General features: G+C 35.1%; 1 protein-coding gene across 1 annotated transcript in view; it reads right to left on the reverse strand.

Annotated features, from left to right (window-relative positions):
* KHDRBS2 (KH RNA binding domain containing, signal transduction associated 2) overlaps nucleotides 1-24,488 on the reverse strand; it is a gene marked incomplete at its 3' end in the record, with an annotated part of 651,690 nt that overhangs the window by 54,935 nt on the left and 572,267 nt on the right. The window contains exon 7 of the mRNA XM_082639746.1: nucleotides 21,834-21,916. Coding sequence (XP_082495872.1) covers nucleotides 21,834-21,916 — 83 coding nt within the window. The remainder of the gene's footprint in view (nucleotides 1-21,833; nucleotides 21,917-24,488) is intronic.

A 24,488-nucleotide genomic window follows, 5' to 3' on the forward strand; every position in this document is an offset into this window, starting at 1 on the left:
TTAATGACTGTTCATTGAATAAATTAATGAGTAGTTTTAAAATACTACATAATTTATTTGTGAATAATTTGTAAGGTACTTGAAAATACAGCCATATAGTTTCGTGGCTATGTCTACAATTGTTCTCACAGAGTTTTAATTAGTGGTCAATGTCAACTTAAAGTGTGTTACTGAATTTTTGTCCTTGGCACCGTATGTTTTTCCAAACTTTTTTGAAAAGTACTTAATAAAGTAATATAAGATGTGCTAGGAAACATAACTAATATGCTGGTTTTAAGAATTAGTATTCAAAAAAGTAGCTAAAAATCAACAACAGAAGGCTAAAAGCAAGGTGAACAGTCGCAGACATCAATGTATATTTCTGCATTTATTTTAAAAAAGTTAATTCCAAAGATGCAGGATGGTGTTAGAACTCACTCAACAACAGTTCATTTAGAAAGAACCTAGGTTTTCAGTTGAAAAAAAATTCAATAAAACCCAGTAATGTGACATAGCCACTTAGGAAAGCCACATGGTCAGACGATGCTGAAGAGCTTTAAAGCAAGAAGCACGGGATATAATAACATCATTTATTTGTACCAGTCAACTCTCATCTAATAAAATGTACCTCAAGATCACTGTGCCACACTTTAAGATGAACAATTGGACAACAAGCATGTTTTCAGAAGAGAACAACTAGGGAATTTGGTGAAATGAAAATCATGATACACAAAGAACAATTGAGGAAATCATGCCTGTGTGGTGGGCATTCACCCTGGATACTGGCGTGTTACTGGTACAATAATATTGCTTAACAAACAATCACAAAATATTAGCTTTACACAAAAATAAGCAATTATTTAGCTCTTGTGTTTTGGCTTGGCTGGAGGTTTGCTGCCCCTAGGCTGGGCTTATTGGGGGCTCTGTTCCAAGTTGTGTGTGTGGCTGGGCTTTGCCTCCCTGAGGTCTGGGCTATGTGTGTTCACTCTGGAGCTCAGACTAAGGGCACAGCAGTTACCTGGGGAAGTTCTTCTATCACAACAACAAGAGGGCAAGTGGGAAACACACAGTCCTCCTAAGGTCTAGGCTTAGAAAGGTCATTATTCTATTAGTCAAAGCAAGACACATGATGGTGAGGAATCAGGAAAACATATTCTGCCACTTTTTTGAGAAGGCCTGAAAAATCACACAGCAAAGGGTGTGAACACAGGACGTGTGAAGAACTGTAGCCAAGAATGCACTCTGTTACACCCTGGATTGAATATCATTAGAGGAACATTATTTTCATAAAGAAAGGCTGAAATGTGGAAGAAAGCTAGATTCACTATGTGCAGCTTCACAAAGCCAACTAGTGATCAATGAATATAAATAGAGATTACAGGATAGGAGATGTTACTTCAGTTTAAGAGTTTCCTAATAAGCTGAAATGTTTAAAAACACGGAGTTAAAGGGAAACAATATGACATTAGTATAAGGGTCCAGTCTTTGGAATTGGATAGGAATCAGTTCAAAACTTGGATCTTTTGATTATTAAGCTATAAAGTCCTGGGAAAAGTAGACATTCTGAGTCTTAGTTTCTTTATTTACAACATGAAGATAAAACTACCCACCTCATTCACTAATATTTATGAAGTACCTAATATAGGCATCTGCACATAGCAACTGCTCTATATTGTGGCTATTATTATTATTATTAGAGTCTTACTATCTTTAGAAATGGTCAAGTGTTCCTTGACTAGCCCTTCGGACTCCTCTCTTGCCTTTTTCCCACATCTCCTGTAATTCAATATTACTAAATATTATACAACATAAGAATACAAGTCCACAATTACAATTGAATTCTAAATCCAAGAGCTTTGACATCAAAAAATATTTTTTCTTTAATTGGGTGTGTGAAATTATTAAGTAACAAAATTCTGACCTAAAATAAGAATCTATTTATAGCCATTTATATCCTGCTAAGTTTAGTTATTCATATTTCAATACAATAATATATTTTTGGCCTAGATGTCACTGGGGGTGATATGCAATATATAGTACATGCACTGTATTGCCTTTTTAAAATACAAACAATTCTGAATATGAAACATCTGGTCCACAGAATTGCAACTATAGGATTATGAACCTGTATTTAGATGAACCAAATTGTTTACTATTCTACTTCCAGCACCTAGAAAACAGCAAGTCCTTAATAAACACATTTAATGAAACAGTAAAATAAGATATTGCAAATACTATATTAATTATGAAAAATGAATAATATCTATATCTTATTTTAACTCTATTTCACATGCATCTGAGATAAATTCTATTCCCTTTTCTGAAGTCCCCCAAGGATCAAAAGTGTTTTGTTTTTGGTGTTCCCACCCTATAACTTAAAGTTCACAGATCCACATTTTTTTATCTTGACCATGGTATTACAAGAAAAATATCTCCCTTCTTTCATTACTAGTGTACAAGTGCAAAATATCAAGTCCTGGAAGCTTTTTGTTTTTGTTTTTTTTTAAGTGCAAATTGACTAAGAAACCAAAGAAAACAATGAAAGAACACAAAGGTTTTTCAGGAAAGGGACAAAATAACAACAAATGGAGAACCTACTGACCGCAAACGACCAAATCAGCCTGATGCAGAAAAAAGGATGATCATAATTTTCTCCAAAGATGACTAACTTCTAGATTTGATGACAACCTCAAATTCTAACCAAATACCATTCTTTTCTTATTTCTATGTGCCATATCCAGGCTTTCCTGTTCCCTTTCTATCATATTAGCTAAATGCCCTGCTACTCCCAACCATTTTATAATCTCACCAGAAGGACATGTGATCCTTTACTAATAAATCATATTTTCACAAGGATACCTTTGCCTGGATAAAATTTATTTCCCTGGTTAAATGACAGCTTGGCATCAGTTCTTCTGAGAAGACTTTTGGTACTTTTTCTTAACTCTACACTTAGATGGCCTCCTATATACTCTCAAACCCTCTGGCACATCCTTCTAGCATAGTACTCATTACATGTTATGCATTTATTTGCATGTCTGTCTTCCCTAATCATCTCCAAATAGACCACTCCTGGATTTTAGAAAATCTGTGAACAGACCATATAGTGCTCTCAGATAGCCGTTCTGAAGGACTCCGTGTTACTGTGCCCTTGGAAGCATTTTCTGGCTATGACTTCTTCTCTCTCTTGATTAATTGGCATAGAGCAGAATTTAGAAAAAAATGGCCATGGTTACCTAACACTAGTCTCTAAAGTGTTTAATTTAAAAACATTAGTTGCCAGCATGTAAAAATTAGGAAAAAATGATGCCAAGTTATATTTTCTGAAAATGTCCACAATAAAATTTTTCAACCTTGAACCATGCCAGTAACCATTGTATGGTGATTGCTAATACCCCTTCCCTTAAATCTGGATGGACTTGCGACTTACCTGTAACTAACAAGTAACAAACAAGGATGAGGCTAAGTCATAAAAGGGAATGTAACTTCTATTTTGTTCTTTGGGATACTCATATTAGCTGCTCTGAGCTGCCATGCTATGAGGAAGCCTACATGACATGGAGAGCACTAAATATGAGTCTTCCAAACAGCAGTTCCAATTAAGATATCAAGTGACATCTTGCATCAACTGCTAGGAGAAGAACCTCCAGATGATTCCAGCTACCAGCCGTTGAATTAACTTTACCTTTTTAGACTTCCCAGATGAGGCCCCAGACATAGGAAAGTAGAAAAGGTCACGTCTATTGTGCCTTGTTAACATTCCTGATGCACAAAATCCTCAAGCATAATAAAGATGGTTAACTTGTACCACTTGATTTTGAGGTGGTTTGTTATGCAGGAATAGTAACAAGAAAAGCTAGATTTCCAGATTTTCTTTGGAGGGAAAAAAAGAATACTACTAGGCCCTTTACTGAACATGGACTACAGGGCTACAATATCTTAAAGTTGAGCAGAAGATAGTTGCTTTAGGCAGGGCACACACTTTCCAGTTTACCACAGGCTTATTGTAATACCTTGATAGTTACATACATTCATGAACATTCATGACCCCTTAAGTATGTTGATTAACTATCTGTTAAATATATTTCTTTCTTTTGGTGGAACTAAACTTCTTTATCTACCATGGAAGTCTGAATTTCATGTTGGGGTCTTTAACTCACCTTAACACTAGGCATTTTGCAACACGTCAGGTCCTTCAAGAGTCTAAGGTGATCTAATACCACCCATTTCTGAAGCTCTGATTGTAAGTGATTTGCCTAATACTTTCCTGTTTCCTGTTGAGGGGTGTCTACACATCTAAACGAAACTACTGAGGAGAAATGCTGTCACGTGCTGATCTCAGTAAATGATTGAGCAGGTTTCAGTTACTAACTGGACACTTCTTTAAGTTCTTTTTTTAAATGTATTAAAAAATTCTTTATCAAATTTGTTACAATATTGCTTCTGCTTTATGTTTTGGTTTTTTGCTGCGAGGTACATGGGATCTTAACTCCCCGATCAGGGATGGAACCTGCACCCCCTGCATTGGAAGGTGAAGTCTTAACCACTGGACCACCAGGGAAGTCTCCCTTAAGTTCTATTGGAAACTTGTCATTCAAATGACCAGGGAAAATAATTTTTCTAACTCTTCTTATTAGAGTTTTACAAAACATACTTTAATGTATATTTTTATTTTTTACATATTTATTTTTAACATCTTTATTGGAGTATAATTGTTTTACAATGGTGTCTTAGTTTCTGTTTATAACAGAGTGAATCAGCTATACATATAGATATAACCCCATATCTCCTCCCTCTTGCGTCTCCCTCCCACCCTCCCTATCCCACTCATCTAAGTGGTCACAAAGCACAGAGCTGATCTCCCCGTTCTACGCAGCTATGTGGCTCTGGAGCTGTTTCCCACTAGCTATCTATTTTACATTGGATAGTGTATATATCTCCATGTCTCTTTATCACTTCGTCCCAGCTTACCCTTCCCACTCCCCGTGTCCTCAAGTCCATTCTCTACATCTGTGTCTTTCTTCCTGTCCTCCTCCTAAGTTCAACAGAAGCATTTTTATTTTTTTGTTTACATTCCATATATGTGTATTAGCATATGGTATTTGTTTTTTCTTTCTGACTTCCTTCACTCAGTATGACAGACTCTAGGTTCATCCACCTCACTATAAATAACTCAATTTCGTTTCTGTTTATGATTGAGTAATATTGCATTGAATATGTGTGCCACATCTTCTTTATCCATTCTGGAGATTAATCTTTTGTCAGTTGCTTCATTTGAAAATATGTTTTACCATGCTGAGGGTTGTCTTTTCATCTTGTTTATGTTTTCCTTTGCTGTGCAAAAACTTTTAAGTTTCATTAGGTCCCATGTGTTTATTTTTGTTTTTATTTCCATTTCTCTAGGAGGTGGGTCAAAAAGGATCTTGCTGTGATTCACATCATAGTGTGTCCTGCCTATGTTTTCCTCTAGAGTTTTACAGTGTCTGGCCTTAAATTTAGGTCTTTAATCCATTTTGAGTTTACTTTTGTGTATGGTGTTAGGGAGTGTTCTAATTTCATTCTTTTACATGTAGCTGTCCAGTTTTCCCAGCACCAATTATTGAAGAGGCTGTCTTTTCTCCATTGTATATTCTTGCCTCTTTTATCAAAAATGAGGTGACCATATGTGCCTGGGATTACCCCTGGGCTTTCTATCCTGTTCCATTGATCTATCTTTCTGTTTTTGTGCCAGTACCATACTGTCTTGAATACTGTAGCTTTGTAGTATAGTCTGAAGTCTGGGACCCTGGTTCCTCCAGCTCCATCTTTCTTTTGCAAGATTGCTTTGGCTATTAGGGGTCTTTTGTGTTTCCATACAAATTGTGCAATTTTTTGTTCTAGTTCTGTGAAAAATGCCATTGGTAGTTTGATAGGGATTGCATTGAATCTGTAGATTACTTTGGGTAGTATAGTCATTTTCACAATGTTGATTCTTCCAATCCAAGAACATGGTAAATCTCTCCATCTGTTTGTATCATCTTAATTTTCTTTCATCAGTGTCTTATAGATTTCTGCATACAGGTCTTTTGTCTCCTTAGGTAGGTTTATTACTAGGTATTTTATTATTTTTGTTGCAATGGTAAATGGGAGTTTCCTTAATTTCTCTTTCAGATTTTTCATCATTAGCATATAGGAATGCAAGAGATTTCTGTTCATTAATTTTGTATCCTGCTAGTTTACCAGATTCATTGATTAGCTCTAGTAGTTTTGTGGTAGCAACTTTAGGATTCTATATATATAGTATCATGTCATCTGCAAACAGTGCCACTTTACTTCTTTTCCAATTTGGATTACTTTTATTTATTTTTGCTCTCTGATTGCTGTAGCTAAAACTTCAAAACTATGTTGAATATTAGTAGTGAGTGTCGGCAACCTTGTCTTGTTCCTGATCTTAGAGGAAATGGTTTCAGTTTTTCACCATTGAGGACGATGTTGGCTGTGGTTTTGTCATATATGGCCTTTATTATGTTGAGATAAGTTCCCTCTATGCCTACTTTCTGGAGGATTTTTATCATAAATGGTGTTGAATTGTGTCAAAACTTGTTTTGCATCTATTGACATGATCGTATGATTTTTCTCCTTCAATTTGTTAATATGTGCATCACATTGATTGATTTCCGTATACTGAAGAATCCTTGTATTCCTGAGATAAACCCCACTTGATCATGGTGTATGATCCTTTTAATATGCTGTTGGATTCTGTTTGCTAGTATTTTGTTGAGGAGTTTTGCATCTATGTTCATCAGTGATATTGACCTGTAGTTTTCTTTCTTTGTAGCACCTTTGTCTGGTTTTTGTATCAGGGTGATGTTGGTCTTGTAGAAGGAGTTTGGGAGTATTCTTCTCCCTTGTATATTTGAGAAGGATAGGTGTTAAGCTTCACTAAATATATGATAGAAGCTATCTGGTCCTGGGCTTTTGTTTGTTGAAAGATTTTTAGTCACAGTCTCAATTTCAGTGCTTGTGATTGATCTGTTTATATTTTCTATTTCTTCCTGGTTCAGTCTTGGAAGTTTGTGCTCTTCTCAGAATTTGTCCATGTCTTCTGTATTGTCCATTTTATTGGTGTATAATTGCTTGTAGTAATCTCTCATGATCATTTGTATTCCTGCAGTGTCAGTTATTACTTCTCCTTTTTCATTTCTAATTCTATTGATATGAGTCTTCTCCCTGTTTTTCTTGATGTGTCTGGCTGATGGTTTATCAATTTTGTTTATCTTCTCAAATAACCAGCTTTTAGGTTTTTTTTTTTTTTGATCTTTGTTATTTGTTTCCTTCATTTCTGTTTCATTTATTTCTGATCTGCTCTTTATGATTTATTTCCTTTTGCTAACTTTGGGATTTTATTGTTTTTCTTTCTCTAGTTGCTTTTGGTGTAAGGCTAGGTTGTCTATTTGAGATGTTTCTTGTTTCTTGAGGTAGGATTGTATTGCTATAAACTTCTGTCTTAGAACTGCTTTTGCTGCATCCCATAGGTTTTGGGTTGTTGTGTTTTCATTGTCATTTGTTTCTAGGCATCTTTTGATTTCCTCTTTATTTCTTCAGTGATCTCTTGGTTATTTAGCAGTGTATTGTTTAGCCTCCATGTGTTTATATTTTTTACAGATATTTTCCTGTAATTGTATCTAGTCCCATAGCATTGTGGTCGGAAAAGATACCTGATACAATTTCAAATTTCTTAAATTTTCAAAGGCTTGATTTGTGACCCAAGATATGATCATCTATCCTGGAGAATGTTCCATGAGCACTTGAGAAGATAGTGTATTCTGTTGTTTTTAGATCGAATGTCCTATAAATATCAATTAAGTCCATCTTGTTTAATGTTTCATTTAAAGCTTGTGTTTCCTTATTACTTTTCATTTTGGATGATCTGACCATTGGTGAAAGTGGGGTATTAAATTCCCTACTATGGTTGTATTACTGTCAATTTACCTTTATGGCTGTTAGCATTTGCCTTATGTATTGGGGTGGTTGTATGCTGGGTGCATAAATATTTACAAGTGTGATGTCTTCATCTTGGATTGATCTCTTGATCATCATGTACTGTCCTTTTTCTCTTGTAATAGTATTTATTTTAAATCTATCTTGTCTGATATGAGAATTGGTACTCCAGCTTTCTTTGATTTCCTTTAGCATGGAATATATTTTTCCATCCCCTCACTTTCAGTGTGTATGTGTCCCTAGGTCTCAAGTGGGTCTCTTGTAGACAGAATATATATGGGTCTTTTTTTGTATCCATTCAGTCAGTCAATGTCTTTTGCTTGGAGCATTTAATCCATTTACAGTTAAGGTAGTTATGGATATGTATGTTCCTATTACCATTTTCTTAATTGTTTTGAGTTTGTTATTGTAATTCTTTGACTTCTCTTGTGTTTCCTGCCTAGAGGAGTTCCTTTAGCATTTGTTGTAAAGTTGGTTTGCTGGTGCTGAGTTCTCTTAGCTTTTCCTTGCCTCTAAAGTTTTTTTTATTTCTCCATTGAATCTGAATGAGATCCTTTCTGGGTATAGTAATCTTAGTTGTAGTTTGTTTCCTTTCATCACTTTAAATATGTCCTCTCACTCTCTTCTGGCTTGCAGAGTTTCCTGCTGAAAGATGAACTGTTAACCTTATGAGGATTCCCTTGTATGTTATTTGTTGTTTTTCCCTTGGTGCTTTTGCTATTTTTTTCTTTGTGTTTAATATTTGATAGTTTGATTCATATGTGTCTTGGCATGTTTCTCCTTGTATTTATGCTGTATGGTACTCTCTGTGCTTCCTGGACTTGATTGACTATTTTCTTTCCCATATAAGGGAAGTTTTAACTATAATCTCTTCAAATATTTTCTCAATTCCTTTCTTTTTTTCTCTTCTTCTGTAATTGTATCTGTAATACAAATGTTGTAATACAAATTACAGACCGCTGTATCTGTATCTGTATCTGTAATTGTATCTGTAATACAAATTACAGACCACTGTAATTCAAATGTTAGTGTATTTAATGTAGTCCCAGAAGTCTCTGAGACTGTAGTCAATTCTTTTATTTCTTTATTCTGCTCTGTGGTAGTTATTTCCACTATTTTATCTTCCAGGTCACTTATCTGTTCATCTGCCTCAGTTATTCTGCTATTGATTCCTTCTAGAGAATTTTTAATTTCTTTTATTGTGTTGTTCATCATTGTTTGTTTGCTCTTTAGTTCTTCTAGGTCCTTGTTAAACGTTTCTTGTATTTTCTTCATTCTATTTCCAAGATTTGGATCATTTTTACTATCATTACTCTGAATTCTTTGTCAGGTAGACTGCCTATTTACTCTTCATTTGTTTAGTGTGATGGGTTTTTACCTTGCTCCTTCATCTGCTGTGTGTTTCTTACTCATCTCATTTTGCTTAACTTACTGTGTTTGGGGTCTCCTTTTCACTGGCTGCAGGTTCGTAGTTCCCATTGTTTTTGGTATCTGCCCCCAGTGGCTATGGTTGTTTCAGTAAGTTCTGTAGGTTTCCTGGTTGAGGGGACTGGTGCCTGCATTCTGGTGGATGAGGCTGGATCGTGTCTTTCTGGTGTGCCAGACTGCATCCAGTGGTGTGTTTTGGGGTGCCTGTGACCTTATTTTGATTTTAGGCAGCCTCTCTGTTAATGGGTGTGTTTGTGCTATTGCCTTGCTAGTTGTTTGGTATAGGGTGTCCAGCACTATAGCTTGCTGGTCGTTGAGTGGAGCTGGGTCTTAACGTTGAGATGGAGGTCTCTGGGAGACCTTTTGCCATTTGATATTTCATGGAGTCAGGAGGTCTCTGGTGGACCAATGTCCTGAACTCGGTTCTCCCACCTCAGAGGCACAGCCCTGACACCTGGTTGGAGCACCAAGGCACTGTCAGCCACACTCCTCAGAAGGAAAGGTAGAAAAAAAGAAAGAAAGAAAAAAAATAAAATAAAGTAAAATAAACTTATAAAAATTAAAAAAATATATTAGAAATAAAAAAAGAAAAGAGAGCAACCAAACCAGTAAACAAATCCACCAATGATAACAAGTGCTAAAAAATTTACTAAAGCAAAATAAACAAACAAAAAATGGACAGACAGCACCCTAAGAAAAATGCTAAAGCAAAGCTATACAGACAAAATCCCACAAAGAAGCAGACACATACACGGTCACAAAAAATAGAAAAAGGAATAAAATGTACATATCTATATATAAAAAGAAGGGAAGAGAGCAACCAAATCAATAAAGAAATCTACCAATGATAATAAACTCTAAATCTAAACTAAGTTAAACATAAAACCAGAACAAATTACATGCAGAGAGCAAACCTCAAGTCTACAATTGCTCCCAGAGTCCACCATCTTGATTTTGGGTTGATTCATTTTCTATTCAGGTATTCCAGAGATGCAGAGTGCATTAAGTTGATTGTGGAGATTTAATCCACTGCTCCTGAGGCTGCTGGGAGAAATTTCCCTTTCTCTTCTTTGTTCACACAGCTCCTGTGGTTCAGCTTTGGATTTGGCCATGCCTCCGCATGTAGGTCACCTGAGGGTGTCTGTTCCCACCCAGACAGTATGCATTTGAAAGAGCAGCTGATCGGGGGCTCTGGGCCACTCACGCCCTGTGGGGAGGGAGGGGTATAGAATGCAGGGCTAGCCTGCTGTGGCACAGGCCAGTGTGACATTGCAACAGCCTGAGGTGCACTGTGTGTTCTCCCAGGGAAATTGTCCCTGGATCACAGGACCCTGATGTTGGTGGGCTGCACAGGCTCCCAGGAGGGGAAGTGTGGATAGTGACCTGTTTGCACCCAGGCTTCTTGGTGGCTGCAGCTGCAACCTTAGCATTTCATGTCTGTCTCTGATGTCTGTACTGGTAGCCGCGGCTCCCGTCCATCTCTGGAGCTAGTTTAGACAGTGCTCTGAATCCCCTTCCTCGTGCACCCTGAAACAGTGGTCTCTTGCCTCTTAGGCAGTTCCAGACATTTTCCTAGACTCCCTCCCGGCTACGTGTGGTGCACTAACTAGCCCCCTTCAGGCTGTGTTCACACAGCCAACACCAGTCCTCTCCCTGGGATCTGACCTCCAAAGCCAGATCACCAGCTCCCAGCCCCCACCTGCCCTGGCAGGTGAGCAGACAAGCCTCTCAGGCTGATGAGTGCTGGTCAGCACTGATCCTCTGTGTGGGAATCTCTCCACTTTGCCCCCTGCAGCCCTGTTGCTGCACCCTCCTCCGTGGCTCTGAAGCTTCCCCTCCACCACCCCCCATCTCCACCAGTGAAGGGGCTTCCTAGTGTGTGGAAATTTTTCCTCCTTCACAGCTTCCTCCCAGAGGTGCAGGTCCCATCCCTATTCTTTTGTTTCTGTTTCTTCTTTTGACCTACCCAGGTACGTGGGCAGTTTCTTTCCTTTTTGGAAGTCTGAGGTCTTCTGCCAGCATTCAGTAGGTGTTCTGTAGGATTTGTTCTACATGTAGATGTATTTCTGATGTATTTGTGGGAAGAAAAGTGATCTCCACCTCTTACTCCTCAGCCATCTTGAATGTCTCCCTTTAATGTATATTTTTAAATACAAGTTGACTATTCAGGCAAGCAGTTAAGATGTCATCAAAATTAACTTTAAATTAAGAAAGACTCAACAAATACAATGCCTAATGAAAAATTTGAAGAAACCCATTGTTTCTTTCTAAAACTAACAGTTATCTTAGATAGTTACAATAAGTATGTCAAATGAGAACAAAAAAGAATAGTGTGTATCAAGAGCTGAATTCCCACTCTGTTAAGGTATCTTCAAACAATACCAAATCCACTATTTGTGCAGAGTTCTGTGGATGTGTGAGAAAGCCACAAACTGAACTAGTAGATTAACTGTGGGAAAATATCTCACATCCAATAACAATCTGTAAATTCAATCTCATCATTGACTATAGCTTGAGACATAAGAGAATTGAATCACAAAATGAGGGTGAATCACTTTATAGCAAGTTATGACACTTAAATGAATAGGACAAGATGTTATATTACAACTATTATTAAATTACTGGGTAACTGCAGTGCCTTATATGTAAGTTCTCATTAGAAGTGTTTTTATAGACTCTTAGTGTCAAATACAAGGGCCCACATTAAAATTATCACCTAAAATAAATAGTTAAGTAATTTCTTTTTTTTTTCCTGCCTAGATGTATCCTTTGGTCAGAGCCCTTTGAAAGGCATGCAGATAACTCACTACATTCTTATTACATTATATTATATTCCCTCTGGATTGTTCAGGTATATAACAAGTCTGTTGAATCAATAAATCTATTTAGATTTCTCAGACTGTATTTATTAGTCTTGAAGTCTGAGGTCTCTGGAGTTAATAAATGTGATTTTGAAGCCAAAGTTTACTACTTGAATCAACATGAGAAAATCATTTAATATTTTTAAGCTTCAATTTTTTTTTTTTTTTTTTTTTTTTTGCTGTATGCGGGCCTCTCACTGTTGTGGCCTCTCCCGTTGCGGAGCACAGGCTCCGGATGCGCAGGCCCAGCGGCCATGGCTCACGGGCCCAGCCGCTCCGCGGCATATGGGATCCTCCCAGACCGGGGCACGAACCCGTATCCCCTGCATCGGCAGGCGGACTCTCAACCACTGCGCCACCAGGGAGGCCCCTAAGCTTCAATTTTTTATCTGCCTCAAATATTATTGCAAGGGTTAAATGACATAAATATCCTAAACAATTAGCATGGCAGCCAGCACAAAACTAATGCTAGTTACCATGAAATCATTAGGGCCAAGCAGCCTCTGAACAACAGAGCAGTGGTTCCCACTGTGGGGGCTCTGACCCTCAAGGAGCTAATTTGTGCCTGGGTGTCCAAGAAGCTATCACTTCAAAAATATATATTTATATGTTCATGTATATTGTAACATTTTTTATTATAAATGTTTTCTCATTAATGAAATACAAATTAATTTAAAAGCACTGCTGTTTCCATAGCAAATGTATGTCATTTTTTATATCTTCAAGCAACTGACACTAATATGTACAATGACTGGTCGCTGAGGTTTGATAATTATTTTGGATGTTGTGCAGGACCTCTTTCCATTTGCCTTCCCACTTCCACCCTTCTCTCCAGCCTGCTCTATACCTGGAATGACTAATGGCAACTCCATCTACTCAGTTTCTTGTCCTTTGCCTCCTAATGGTTTCAGCCAGTGGGAACAAAGTGAGGTCGGGGTATTAACTCCTGAGATTCCTCTTTGTGGGCTGGCCTCCGCTACCATTCTGTTTCAAAGGAGAGGCCTCTTTCTCTGTCAGAAGGCCTCTCTGAAAGCTTTCTATCTTCCTTCCATTCCTAATTTTTGGTGATAAACACATTGCCCCAGGGATACTAGCCCTGTGCACTACATTTTCCCTTGTGGTTTCCTTATACTCTGAAAAGAGTTCCATTATTAAACTCTCTTCAAATTATCCTAATTTAAGAGTCTCATTTTTCACCTGCTATGTAGACCCTGACAATTACAGATATTCCAAGAGAGTCTTCATTCTAGAAAACTTTGGGTACTACTGCCTTATATATGAGAAGGACCTTTATCTTTCCTCCCCTAGAACATTCCTCCATTAACCTAGAAAAGATAGGATTATTTTCCAGGTTGTGTGAGTCACACACCTGATTCGTGTTTCATGGGAAGTGAAGCCTTCCTTTTTGATATTTGCCTATTACAAATCTGCATTTAGAAATTTAAATTGGAAAATTACAAATTCTTAATATTTCACATCCAAGTTAAAATCCTGTAAGAATCAAAGATCAGAATTGGTCTTTTGACTTTCACTTGCAATATTACTATTTGTATCTAAGTACAGGAAAGTCACTTTTTTCTACGTTTATGATTTGGATTGCTGTAGATTCTTGCATTGAAAAGAAACAATTTTTTTGGTAAAGGCTTGAGAATTTATGTGATTTTAGAAGATTGATCTCCGGAAATATTAATGACTTTGAGCAGTACATAAAAAAATAGGATATCAGAACATGAACCAAATTTAATATTTGGTCCAATTAAAGGTGTTGATCACAGTATGTAACTTGTCATATGCCAAAGACTGCCCTGCAATTTGAAAGTTTCATAATAAACTCATCAGTCTATTTCTTTACTTTTTCTCCTCATAGACACAGAGCAAGAGAAAAAGATGGTCAGAGACACCTCATATCATTGTCATCTTTACCAGTCCTTAATGTGTCATTTATTTGAGCTGCCTCCTAAGGAATTTTCAGCAAAGTCCCTTTTCTGATCCATTTGAAATTTTCCACAACTATCAACACATTACAAGACAACTGGGGATTAATTAAAGTTGTTATAGTTTCTGAACTGTAGGTGAACCTTTGTAGGGTTGTTACCTTGTGAACTTCTTTTAGACTCTCTATTAAAGATGAAATAATTATTCTATTTAGGCACCTGCCAGATCCTACTTTATAATTTCCACAAATTCTGTATTCACTTGTGCTGGCAAACTAGTCATTTAAATACCTTTTTATCTAAACCTTTTTCCTTTTATCTCAGTTCTGCTAAGTCACACAAAACCTATAGTTTTACCTTCAAGTTTCTAAATCAGCATTTCTTCTTATTTGACCACTTCAATGTCGAAATAATACTCACATTGTAAGTGATGGAGAAGTTTTATGTTCACATATTTCTCTTTATTTCACTTCTTTAAAAGCTTTCTCCATTTGCCTCCATAAATCCAAATAATACTTTAAAAAGTCCAATTAAAGAACCACCACTTGAAAAAGAAAAAACTCCATACTGATTCTTGTAGAAAATAAACTTTCTCTCACTTCTAATACTTGATTACTCTATAGTAATTACTCTATAGTAGTTGTTTTACTTAATTTAAATATACATGCAGCTTGCATATATGCACCAACAAATTATTAGGAGAAAATGTTAAAATATATTTAAAAATTGAAAAATATTTATTGTGACTGTATGGTGAGCATACTCTCTGGCACAAGTGATCATTTAATAAGTGCTTATTTAACTAAAGTGTTATTTTTATATTCTGTTGTCATAGTTGGGTCAATAGAAGTAATCTATAAGTAGATTTTTAATTCATTATATAATAAATTTTCTCAGAGTTTATCCATTTCTATTACAAATCACTATTATATTTAAACATTTTTCCTCACAGAGTTTTCTGAAATAACAGTGCTAACTTCATTCATTCAATAATGCATTCATTTATTTTTTATTCATTTATTCAATAAATATTGAGAACTCTTGCATGCCGGACAGTATTCTAGTATTGAGTATATGTTTTTACCAAAATAGGCATCTTATTATAATATAGAGTATTAGTATTGTTGTAACTAACTTCATGACCTTCTTTCTTTATCCCTTCTGCTTTAGCACTAAGATACCTCAGAAATTAATATATATTTTGTCAGTAAAAATGATACATACAATTCTGAATATTGTATTCTCTTTGAGCGATGAGTCTCTTATTTTTTATCCCCATCATGTAGGTACATATTAGGTCTGACATTCATGCAGTCAATGATTATCTGTTCAGCACATACCCTATGAAAGCCTCAATGTTAGGTGCTGTGAGGGACATGAGGGTGTATCAGACTAGGATTCTGAGCAAGTTAAGGATGACAAGGGACAAATACACAAATGATCCCAACACAAGGCAGAAAAAGAAAGTGCCGTAGAGAAATAAAGATATGATGCTGTTGGAATTCAGGGTAGAAACAGATTATTCACAAATATAGGATTAAGGAAAGATTTTCAGAAGAGTTGTTTTTTGAGGTGGGTTTAGGAGGATGGGAAGAATTTAGTCACAGAAAATTGAATGGATAAGAAAGGGAAAAGAGAAGGTAGCAGAGTGCATAGAAAATATACTTTTACATATAAATTATACTTCATTAAATCAAGATAAATTGGGTTTTCCAGATTATTCTATATCACCATTAAATTTTATACATAATTATGTTCAATTATCCTAGTATTCACTTTTCAAATATTCAAGGTAAGTTATTATAATCCCCAATTTTTCCTTAGGTTAAATCAAACCCAATTAAATCTAACCAGAATAAAGATGCAGAAAATTCCTCACTTTTAGAAAATTATTCCCAAATCTCTACAAATTGAATGTAGCTCTAAAGCTACATCAAGAAATGATTTTACTCTATTCTAGCAGCGCTTGTAGAGTGTGATAATTGTGTTTCTTCCGAATAGTTTCTGAAGCAAGTTACAGAACTTTATTATCACTATTTTTATGCACTAATATATAATGATGAGATAGAAATTTGATTGAAAATATTAGCAAATGTTTTAAATACATAGCCAATTTGCATACAGTACTCTGTTAGTGTCTGTGATGTGACGCAAAACTTTCCTGCATCCTAAGTAGTTGTGCTGTGCTCCAATATGTAACTGTAACAATTAAGAGAGCAGAAGCTCTTGGCTTATGATGTCTTTTTTATTTACCCTACTACAAAGTAACCAAAGACTCAAAGTAAAATGTTCATTTCCATAATGATATCTTAACTTATGCTGAGTTTAAAGGTATCTGTTCACATGAGTTTTTTTTTTGTTTGTTTGTTTGTTTTGTTTTTTCTAATTGCCTAGAGTGGTTTCCCTAAATATAATTCCCTTTCACCCCTTTCACTATGCTGTCCCCCAGGCCATGAAAAATTCACACTCATGCAATATGATGTGTAGATGTCCTACACTCCATAATGACCTTAAAGTGGTTGCTTTCTTTGCCAGTTCCCTCCTCCAAATATTACTTAATACATTCAAATCTCTTTGGGTGCCAATAAGTTGATCAGTAAATGGTCAATACTATGATTTTGTTTTTGTGACAATTAGTCCTATTGGTTTCTGAGAATCACATATGGGGGAGAATCATTTAACTAATTATCACATGGATTCCTTTCCTATGAAATGTGTAACTTATTTTCAGAAAAAAATACTTAGGCACTTTATTTTTCTAAAGATGTATTTTATGCCAAATTTATTCATAATAGCAAAATATAGGAATAATTCAAATGTCCTTCAACTGGTGAATGAGGAAACTGTGATACATCCATAAAATGAAATGCTACACCATAACAAAAAGGAACAGAATACTTATACACACATCAACATAAATAGATATGGAATGCATAAGAAGCCAGACTGAAAATGCTACACTTTGTAATGTTTCTAATTATATGATATTCTAGAAAAGGCAAAACTGTAGTGACAAAATGTGAATCATGGTTCCCAGGGCCTGGGGTGGAGAAAAAGTTGACTCTAAAGAGCAATAAGGAAACATTTGGGGCTAACTAAATAGTCCTATATCATAATTTTGGTGGTGGTTACATGATACTTTGTATGGCCAAACTTATACAACTGTACTCTAAATGGGCAAATTTTACCATATGTAAATTATATTTCAATAAATCTAACTTTTATAAAGTAAAAATTCATTAATAACACAAATTTTAGTCTATATAAATTTATTCAATAATCTCTGAGATCCATCAAGAAAGGAAAGAAAAAATTTTTTTTGTTTTTTTCATTTGTAATTCACTTTTATTTTTGATGATCCTCCCCCACCAGTTCCTTCATACCATATTTTATGAAAACATTTTGCTTCTATATAAGGATTGCAGGTGGTTTGAACTCAAAAGTGAGGAAGAAGGGCTTGGAGAAATATGATTTTTATAGACTGAATGTTTGTGTCCTCCCAAATTTCATATATTGACCTTGTAGTTCACTTTAAATTTTTTTTTTTAATTTTCTACTGGAGTAGAGTTGATTAACAACATTGTGCTATTTTTAGGTGTACAGCAAAGTGATTCAGTTATACATATAGTTATAACTATTCTTTTTCAAATTCTTTTCTCATTTAGGTTATTGCAGAATATTAAGCAGAGTTCCCTGTGCTATACAGCCTTGTTGGTTATCCATTTTAAATATAACAGTGCATATATGTCAATCCCAAACTCCCAATTTGTCCCTCCCACCCATATCCCCTGGTAACCATAAGTTCATTCTCTAAGTCTATGAGTCTGTTTCTGTTTTGTAAATAAGTTTGTTTGTATCACTTTTTAAAAAAAAATTGTTTTAAACATCTTTATTGGAGTATAATTGCTTTACAATGGTGTGTTACTTTCTGCTCTATAACACAGTGAATCAGCTATACACATACACACGTTCCCATATCTCTTCCTTCTTGAGTCTCCCTCCCTCCCACCTTCCCTATCCCACCCCTCTAGGTGGTCACAAAGCACGGAGCTGATCTCCCTGTGTTATGCTACTGCTTCCAACTAGCTATCTATTTTACGTTTGGTAGTGTATATATGTCCATGCCACTCTCTCACTTTGTCACAGCTTACCCTCCCCCCTCCCCATATCTTCAAGTCCATTCTCTAGTTGGTCTGTGTCTTTATTCCTGTCTTACCCCTAGGTTCTCCATGACCTTTTTAAATTTTTTTTCTTAGATTCCACATATATGTGTTAACATATGGTATTTGTTTTTCTCTTCTGACTTACTTCACTCTGTATGACAGACTCTAGGTCCATCCACCTCACTACAAATAAAATAAGTCAATTTCATTTCTTTTTATGGTTGAGTAATATCCCATTGTATATATGTGCCACATCTTCTTCATCCATTTATCCGATGATGGACACTTAGGTTGCTTCCATCTCCTGGCCAACAAACACATGAAAGAATGCTCAACATCATTAGTTATTAGAGAAATGCAAATCAAAACTACAATGAGATATCATCTCACACTGGTCAGAATGGCCATCATCAAAAAATCTAGAAACAATAAATTCTGGAGAGGGTGTGGAGAAAAGGGAACACTCTTGCACTGCTGGTGGGAATGTAAATTGATACAGCCACTATGGGGAACAGTATGAAGGTTCCTTAAAAAACTACAAATAGAACTACCATATGACCCAGCAATCCCACTACTGGGCATATACCCTGAGAAAACCATAATTCAAAAAGAGTCATGTACCAAAATGTTCATTGCAGCTCTATTTACAATAGCCAGGAGATGTATCACTTTTTTTAGTTTCTCCATATAAGTGATATCATATGAGATTTGTCTTTCTCTGTCTGACATACTTCACTTAGTATGATAATCTCCAGGTCTATCCATGTTGATGCAAATGACATTATTTCATTCTTTTTAACAGCTGAGTAATATTGCATTGTATATATGTACCATACTTCTTTATCCATTCATCTGTCATTGGACATTTAGTTTGATTCCCTGTCTTGGCTACTGTAAACAGTGCTGCCATGAATATTGTGTTGCATGTATCCTTTCAAACCATGGTTTTCTCTAGATATATGTCCAGGAGTGTTGCTGGATCATATGGTAGCTCTATTTTTAGTTTCTTAAGGAACTTCCACAATGTTCTCTATAGTGGCTTCACCAATTTACATTCCCACCACAAGTGTAGGAGAGTTCCCTTTTCTCCACACTCTCTCCAGCATTTATTGTTTGTATATTTTTTGATGTTGGCCATTCTGACCTGTGTGAGGTTATACCTCATTGTAGTTTTGATATGCATTTCTCTAATAATTAGTGATGTTGAGCATCTTTTCATTTGCCTGTTGGCCATTTGTATGTCTTCTTTGGAGAAATGTCTATTTAGGTCTTCTGCCCATTTTTTTAATTGGGTTGTTTATTTTTTGATATTGAGTTGCATGAGCTGTTTGTAAATTTTGGAGATTAATTCCTTGTTGCTCACTTCATTTGCAAATATTTTCTCCCATTCTGTGTGTTGTTGTTTCATTTTGTTTATGGTTTCATTTGCTGTGTAAAAGCTTTTAAGTTTCATTAGGTCCCGTTTGTTTATTTTTGTTTATATTTCCCTTACTCTAGGAAATAGATGGTCAAAGATATTGCTGTGATTTATGTCATATAGTGTTCTGCCTATATTTTCCTCTAAGAGTTTTATAGTATTTGGTCTTACATTTATGTCTTTGATCCATTTTGAGTTTATTTTTGTGTATGGTGTTAAAGAATGTTCTAAATTCATTCTTTTACATATAGCTCTCTAGTTTTCCCAGCACAATTTACTGAAGAGACTGTCTTTTCTCCATTTTCTCCATAGTCTTGCCTCCTTAGTTGTAGATTAATTGACCATAGGTGCATGGATTTATTTTTGGGCTTTCTATCTTGTTCTATTGATCTATGTTTCTGTTTTTGTGCCAGTACTATCCTGTTTTGATGACTGTAGCTTTGTATTATAATCTGAAGTCACACAACCTGATTCCTCCAGGCCGATTTTTCTTTCTCAAGATTGCTTTGGCTATGTGAGGTCTTTTGTGTCTCCATATAAATTTTAAGATTTTTTTTTTAATATTGATTCTTCCAATCCAAGAACATGGTACATCTTTCCATCTGTTTGTGTCATCATTGATTTCTTTCATCAGCCTCCTATAGTTTTCTGAGTGCAGGTCTTTTGCCTCCTTTGGTAGGTTTGTTCCTAGGTATTTTATTCTTTTTGCTTCGATGATAAATGGGATTGTTTATTTAATTTCTCTTTCTGATCTTTCATTCTTATTGTATAGAAATGCAACAGATTTCTGGGTATTAATTTTGTATCCTGCAACATTACCAAATTCATTGATGATCTCTAGTAGTTTACTGGTAGAATCTTTAGGATTTTCTATATATCTGATCATGTCATCTGCAAATAGTGACAATTTTACTTCTTTTCCAGTTTGGATTCCCTTTATTTCCTTTTCTTCTCTGATTGCCAGGGCTAGGACTTCCAAAACTATGTTGAATAGAAGTGGTGAGAGTGGACATTCTTGTTTTGTTCCTGATCTTGGAGGAAATGCTTTCAGCTTTTCACCATTGAGTATGATGTTAGCTGTAGGTTTGTCATATATGGCCTTTATTATGTTGAGGTAGGTTCCCTCTATGCCCACGTTCTGGAGAGTTATTATCATAAATTGATGTTGAATTTTGTCAAAAGCTTTTTCTGCATCTATTGAGATGATCATATGGTTTTTATTCCTTAATTTGTTAATATGGTGTATCACATTGATTGACTTGTGTATACTGAAGATTCTTTGCATCCCTGGGATATATCCCACTTGATCATGGTGTATGGTTCTTTTAATGTATTGTTGGATTTGCTTTGCTAGTATTTTGTAGAGGATTTTCACATCTATGTCCATCAGTGATATTGGCCTGTAATTTTCTTTTTTTGTGGTATCTTTGTCTGGTTTTGGTGGCCTCCAGAATGAGTTTGGGATTGTTTCTTCCTCCGAGATTTTTTGGAATAGTTTCAGAAGGATAGATATTAAATGTTCTCTAAATGTTTGATAGAATTTGCCTGTGATACTGTCTGGTCCTGGACTTTTGTTTGTTGGAAGTTTTTAAATCACAGTTAAGAAAGAAAAGGAATTCTTGATTCCATAATATTGTTTTAAGAATTTTCTTCTTTTCAGAGCACCAATAACATTTCCCTATTTTTTGTTTTAAAAATGAAAATTACGTTTCTGGGGGAAAAAATCCACACTGAACAAGTACCTTGTTTTTATTGTTATCTTAATTATGAATTCACCAAAATAATCTCTAAAATAACAGTATTTTTATTAAATACAAGCTTGTTCAGTGAGTTGATTGGTTATTATAATCATCTAGTCTTAAAAGAACACACTACTATTTCACTATTAACAATTGCAAGATTATTATATTTTACCTCTCACAGTCTAGTAAGCAACTGAATAATTCAGGACAATGAATAAACCCAATGCTAGAAACTTTCACATAAAGTAACTGATATTCAGATTCAAGAAACAAAATAGCAGAGTTAGAAATCATCCTGAGAAGGATGTGTTAAACAACGTATACCTTACCTTTGTGCTTGGGTGGCATAGTTATTGTCATAAGTCTCATATGTCTGGTCATCGTATTCACCCCCATAGCCATCATCATAACCCTGAGGCAGAAAATGGTAGAAAGATGGATTAGCAATCAACTTAAGTAACTATGATCTGTTTTTGATTAATGAGATTTTAAATTCCTTTTTTTTTTTTTTTTTTTTTTTGCCATACGCGGGCCTCTCACTGTTGTGGTCTCTCCCCTTGTGGAGCACAGGCTCCAGAGGCACAGGCTCAGTGGCCATGGCTCATGGGCTCAGCTGCTACGTGGCATGTGGGATCCTCCCGGACCAGGGCACAAACTCACGTCCCCTGCATCAGCAGGCAGACTCTCAACCACTGCGCCACAAGGGAAGCCCATTAATGATATTTTATATAAGGTGATCTTAATTTAGTTTTTGTGTGTGGTTACTCTGCATCATATTTTACTAGATTAACAATTTCCTTACAACACTGAATAAAATTTCATCTCTCAGATTTTAACATTTAATAATTAAACTCAGCATATTATTTAAGTAGCAATACCTACTCCCTGATTTATTTAGAATTTTGAGCAATACTAATGAAAACAATTTTAAAATTTCAAAATATATATTTTTCAAAAAATTATGAGTAGATAAGAATAATTATGATAACCTAATGGTGACACTAATCTATTTGTTACAACCTTACTGGGATTTTTTTCTTCCTTAATAATAATCAAAATCATAATTAGAATTGTAACTAAAATCTGGATTTCTCAGTAAAGAAGATGTAATTATTTTTTGAAAAAAAAGAAAGGGAAAAAGTAAAGAAGAAAATGAAGAAAGAAAGAAAAGGGAAAAGGAAGGAAGAGAGAAAGGAAAAGGAACTGAAATAAAGACTTTTTACTTAGTTGTGCATTCTATGGCTTTTAAATCTCATGAGTAAAATTATGTTGTGTGGTGGTTTAATTATCTGACTAAATTAATGCTAACAAAGTTAATGCAGATTTGTGATTCTAGAATGTGCAAGCAAGCTAGCAAATATACACTCCAGTTATACATTGCTCTATGAGTGATTTAGTTTTATTTCCCTTTGTGGTCATTGACTTTATTCTAAATCATAGCCATCCATCTTGATTACTCTCAACTTCTAAGAAAACCTTTAGCTATTCTGCTTCTGGATCTTTGCTGCTGTATCGCTTTCCTTGGATTGTACTTCCATCCCACCCTACCAATTCTATAATTCCTTTTCAATCTGGAGGCTTGCAAATCTCTCTCCTTATTGTGTTCAGAAATTTAAACAGAAAAAAGTGCAGATGTGAAAGTTTCCACATAATTTTGACTAAGACTTTTGAATCCATTTAATCTGAAGGCTAATATTTTTCATCAACTTAAGGAAGTTTTAAAAATATTACTTCTTTATTACTTCCACATCTGGTTTACCCGTTATATAATGTTATTTTGAGATTTTCTGTCTAACCTCATTTTCTTGTATTTTTCCATTAATGATTTCCATTTCATCATATTTTTGCTCTGCAGTATGGAACAGTTTCCTCATTTGATCTTTGAATGTTCTAATTAAATTCCTATTGATTTTTTTAAAAAATTAATCTAAAGTTAATTGTTGTATATGAAAACATTGCATACAGATTATTTTAAAATAGTACTGAAAGGTTTATGTCCAAAAATCAGCAGCTACTTGTCTTCTCCCTCTCCAACTTCCAGTTCACATTTAGCATTTTATCTATCATATTAGTAGTATTTAAGCATTTATTTTTGTGTTATTAAGTAATATGTTTAAATTTATGTTGTTTGATTTATGAATTTTAGTGGTCTTTCTATTGACTGACCATTCATGTTGTGAAGGATTTAGTTCTATTGTAGACTCCTCCCAATATGTCTCCCTATAACTGTCTTCCTAATATAGTTTCATCATAATTTTTCATTAACTAGTAACTGTCTACCTTGTTACTGAATAATAAATAATTATTATTCATAAATGATCCAAATAGATTAGTATAATTCTGTTTTATTTTCATATCTTTTTGTTTCTCCTAAAGTTAGTAATTGCTCATTCACTTTACTATTTTCTTGGTTTTCTATATTAGAATTATTTGTCTTCTATATTAGAATTATTTGTCTTCTATTGTACCAATAGTTATCCTAATCTAGCAATAATATTTCCAAATATTCCAAAACATCAGATAATCTCTCACTTCCTTTTGTGCTTCATAGAGACCAACTCCCACAGGACCAGATCATTGGACTGGTCTAGACTGCTGAACTCCTAGGCCTGAAGGCAGAGTAGTTTTTCTCAAACTTCCCACCCACCACTGTTTGCATGGAATTCCCTTTTACCAAGTTCCATCTTCTGCTTGTTCTCATTTCTTCCTGAAACATCTCTTCCAGTAAACTCTATTAAGAGGTATATTGGAGAGAAATATTTACATTATCTGTCTCTCTGTCTCTGTCTCTCTCTCTCTCCTCTTTAGCTTCACTCTCCCTCCATACCTAGCTTTTATATTTTACTTTTTTGGGTGAAGAGTTTAAATTATACAGAAAGTTAAATAATAGTACAATGAATTCATCTACTATTCATCTAGATATGCCAGTTTTGTCCCACCTACATTATCTCACTATATATATATGTGTGTGTGTATGTATATAT

This window comes from Mesoplodon mirus (genome assembly GCF_964341445.2).
Source record: "Mesoplodon mirus genome assembly, chromosome: 12".
NCBI classification, from domain to species: Eukaryota; Metazoa; Chordata; class Mammalia; order Artiodactyla; family Ziphiidae; genus Mesoplodon; species Mesoplodon mirus.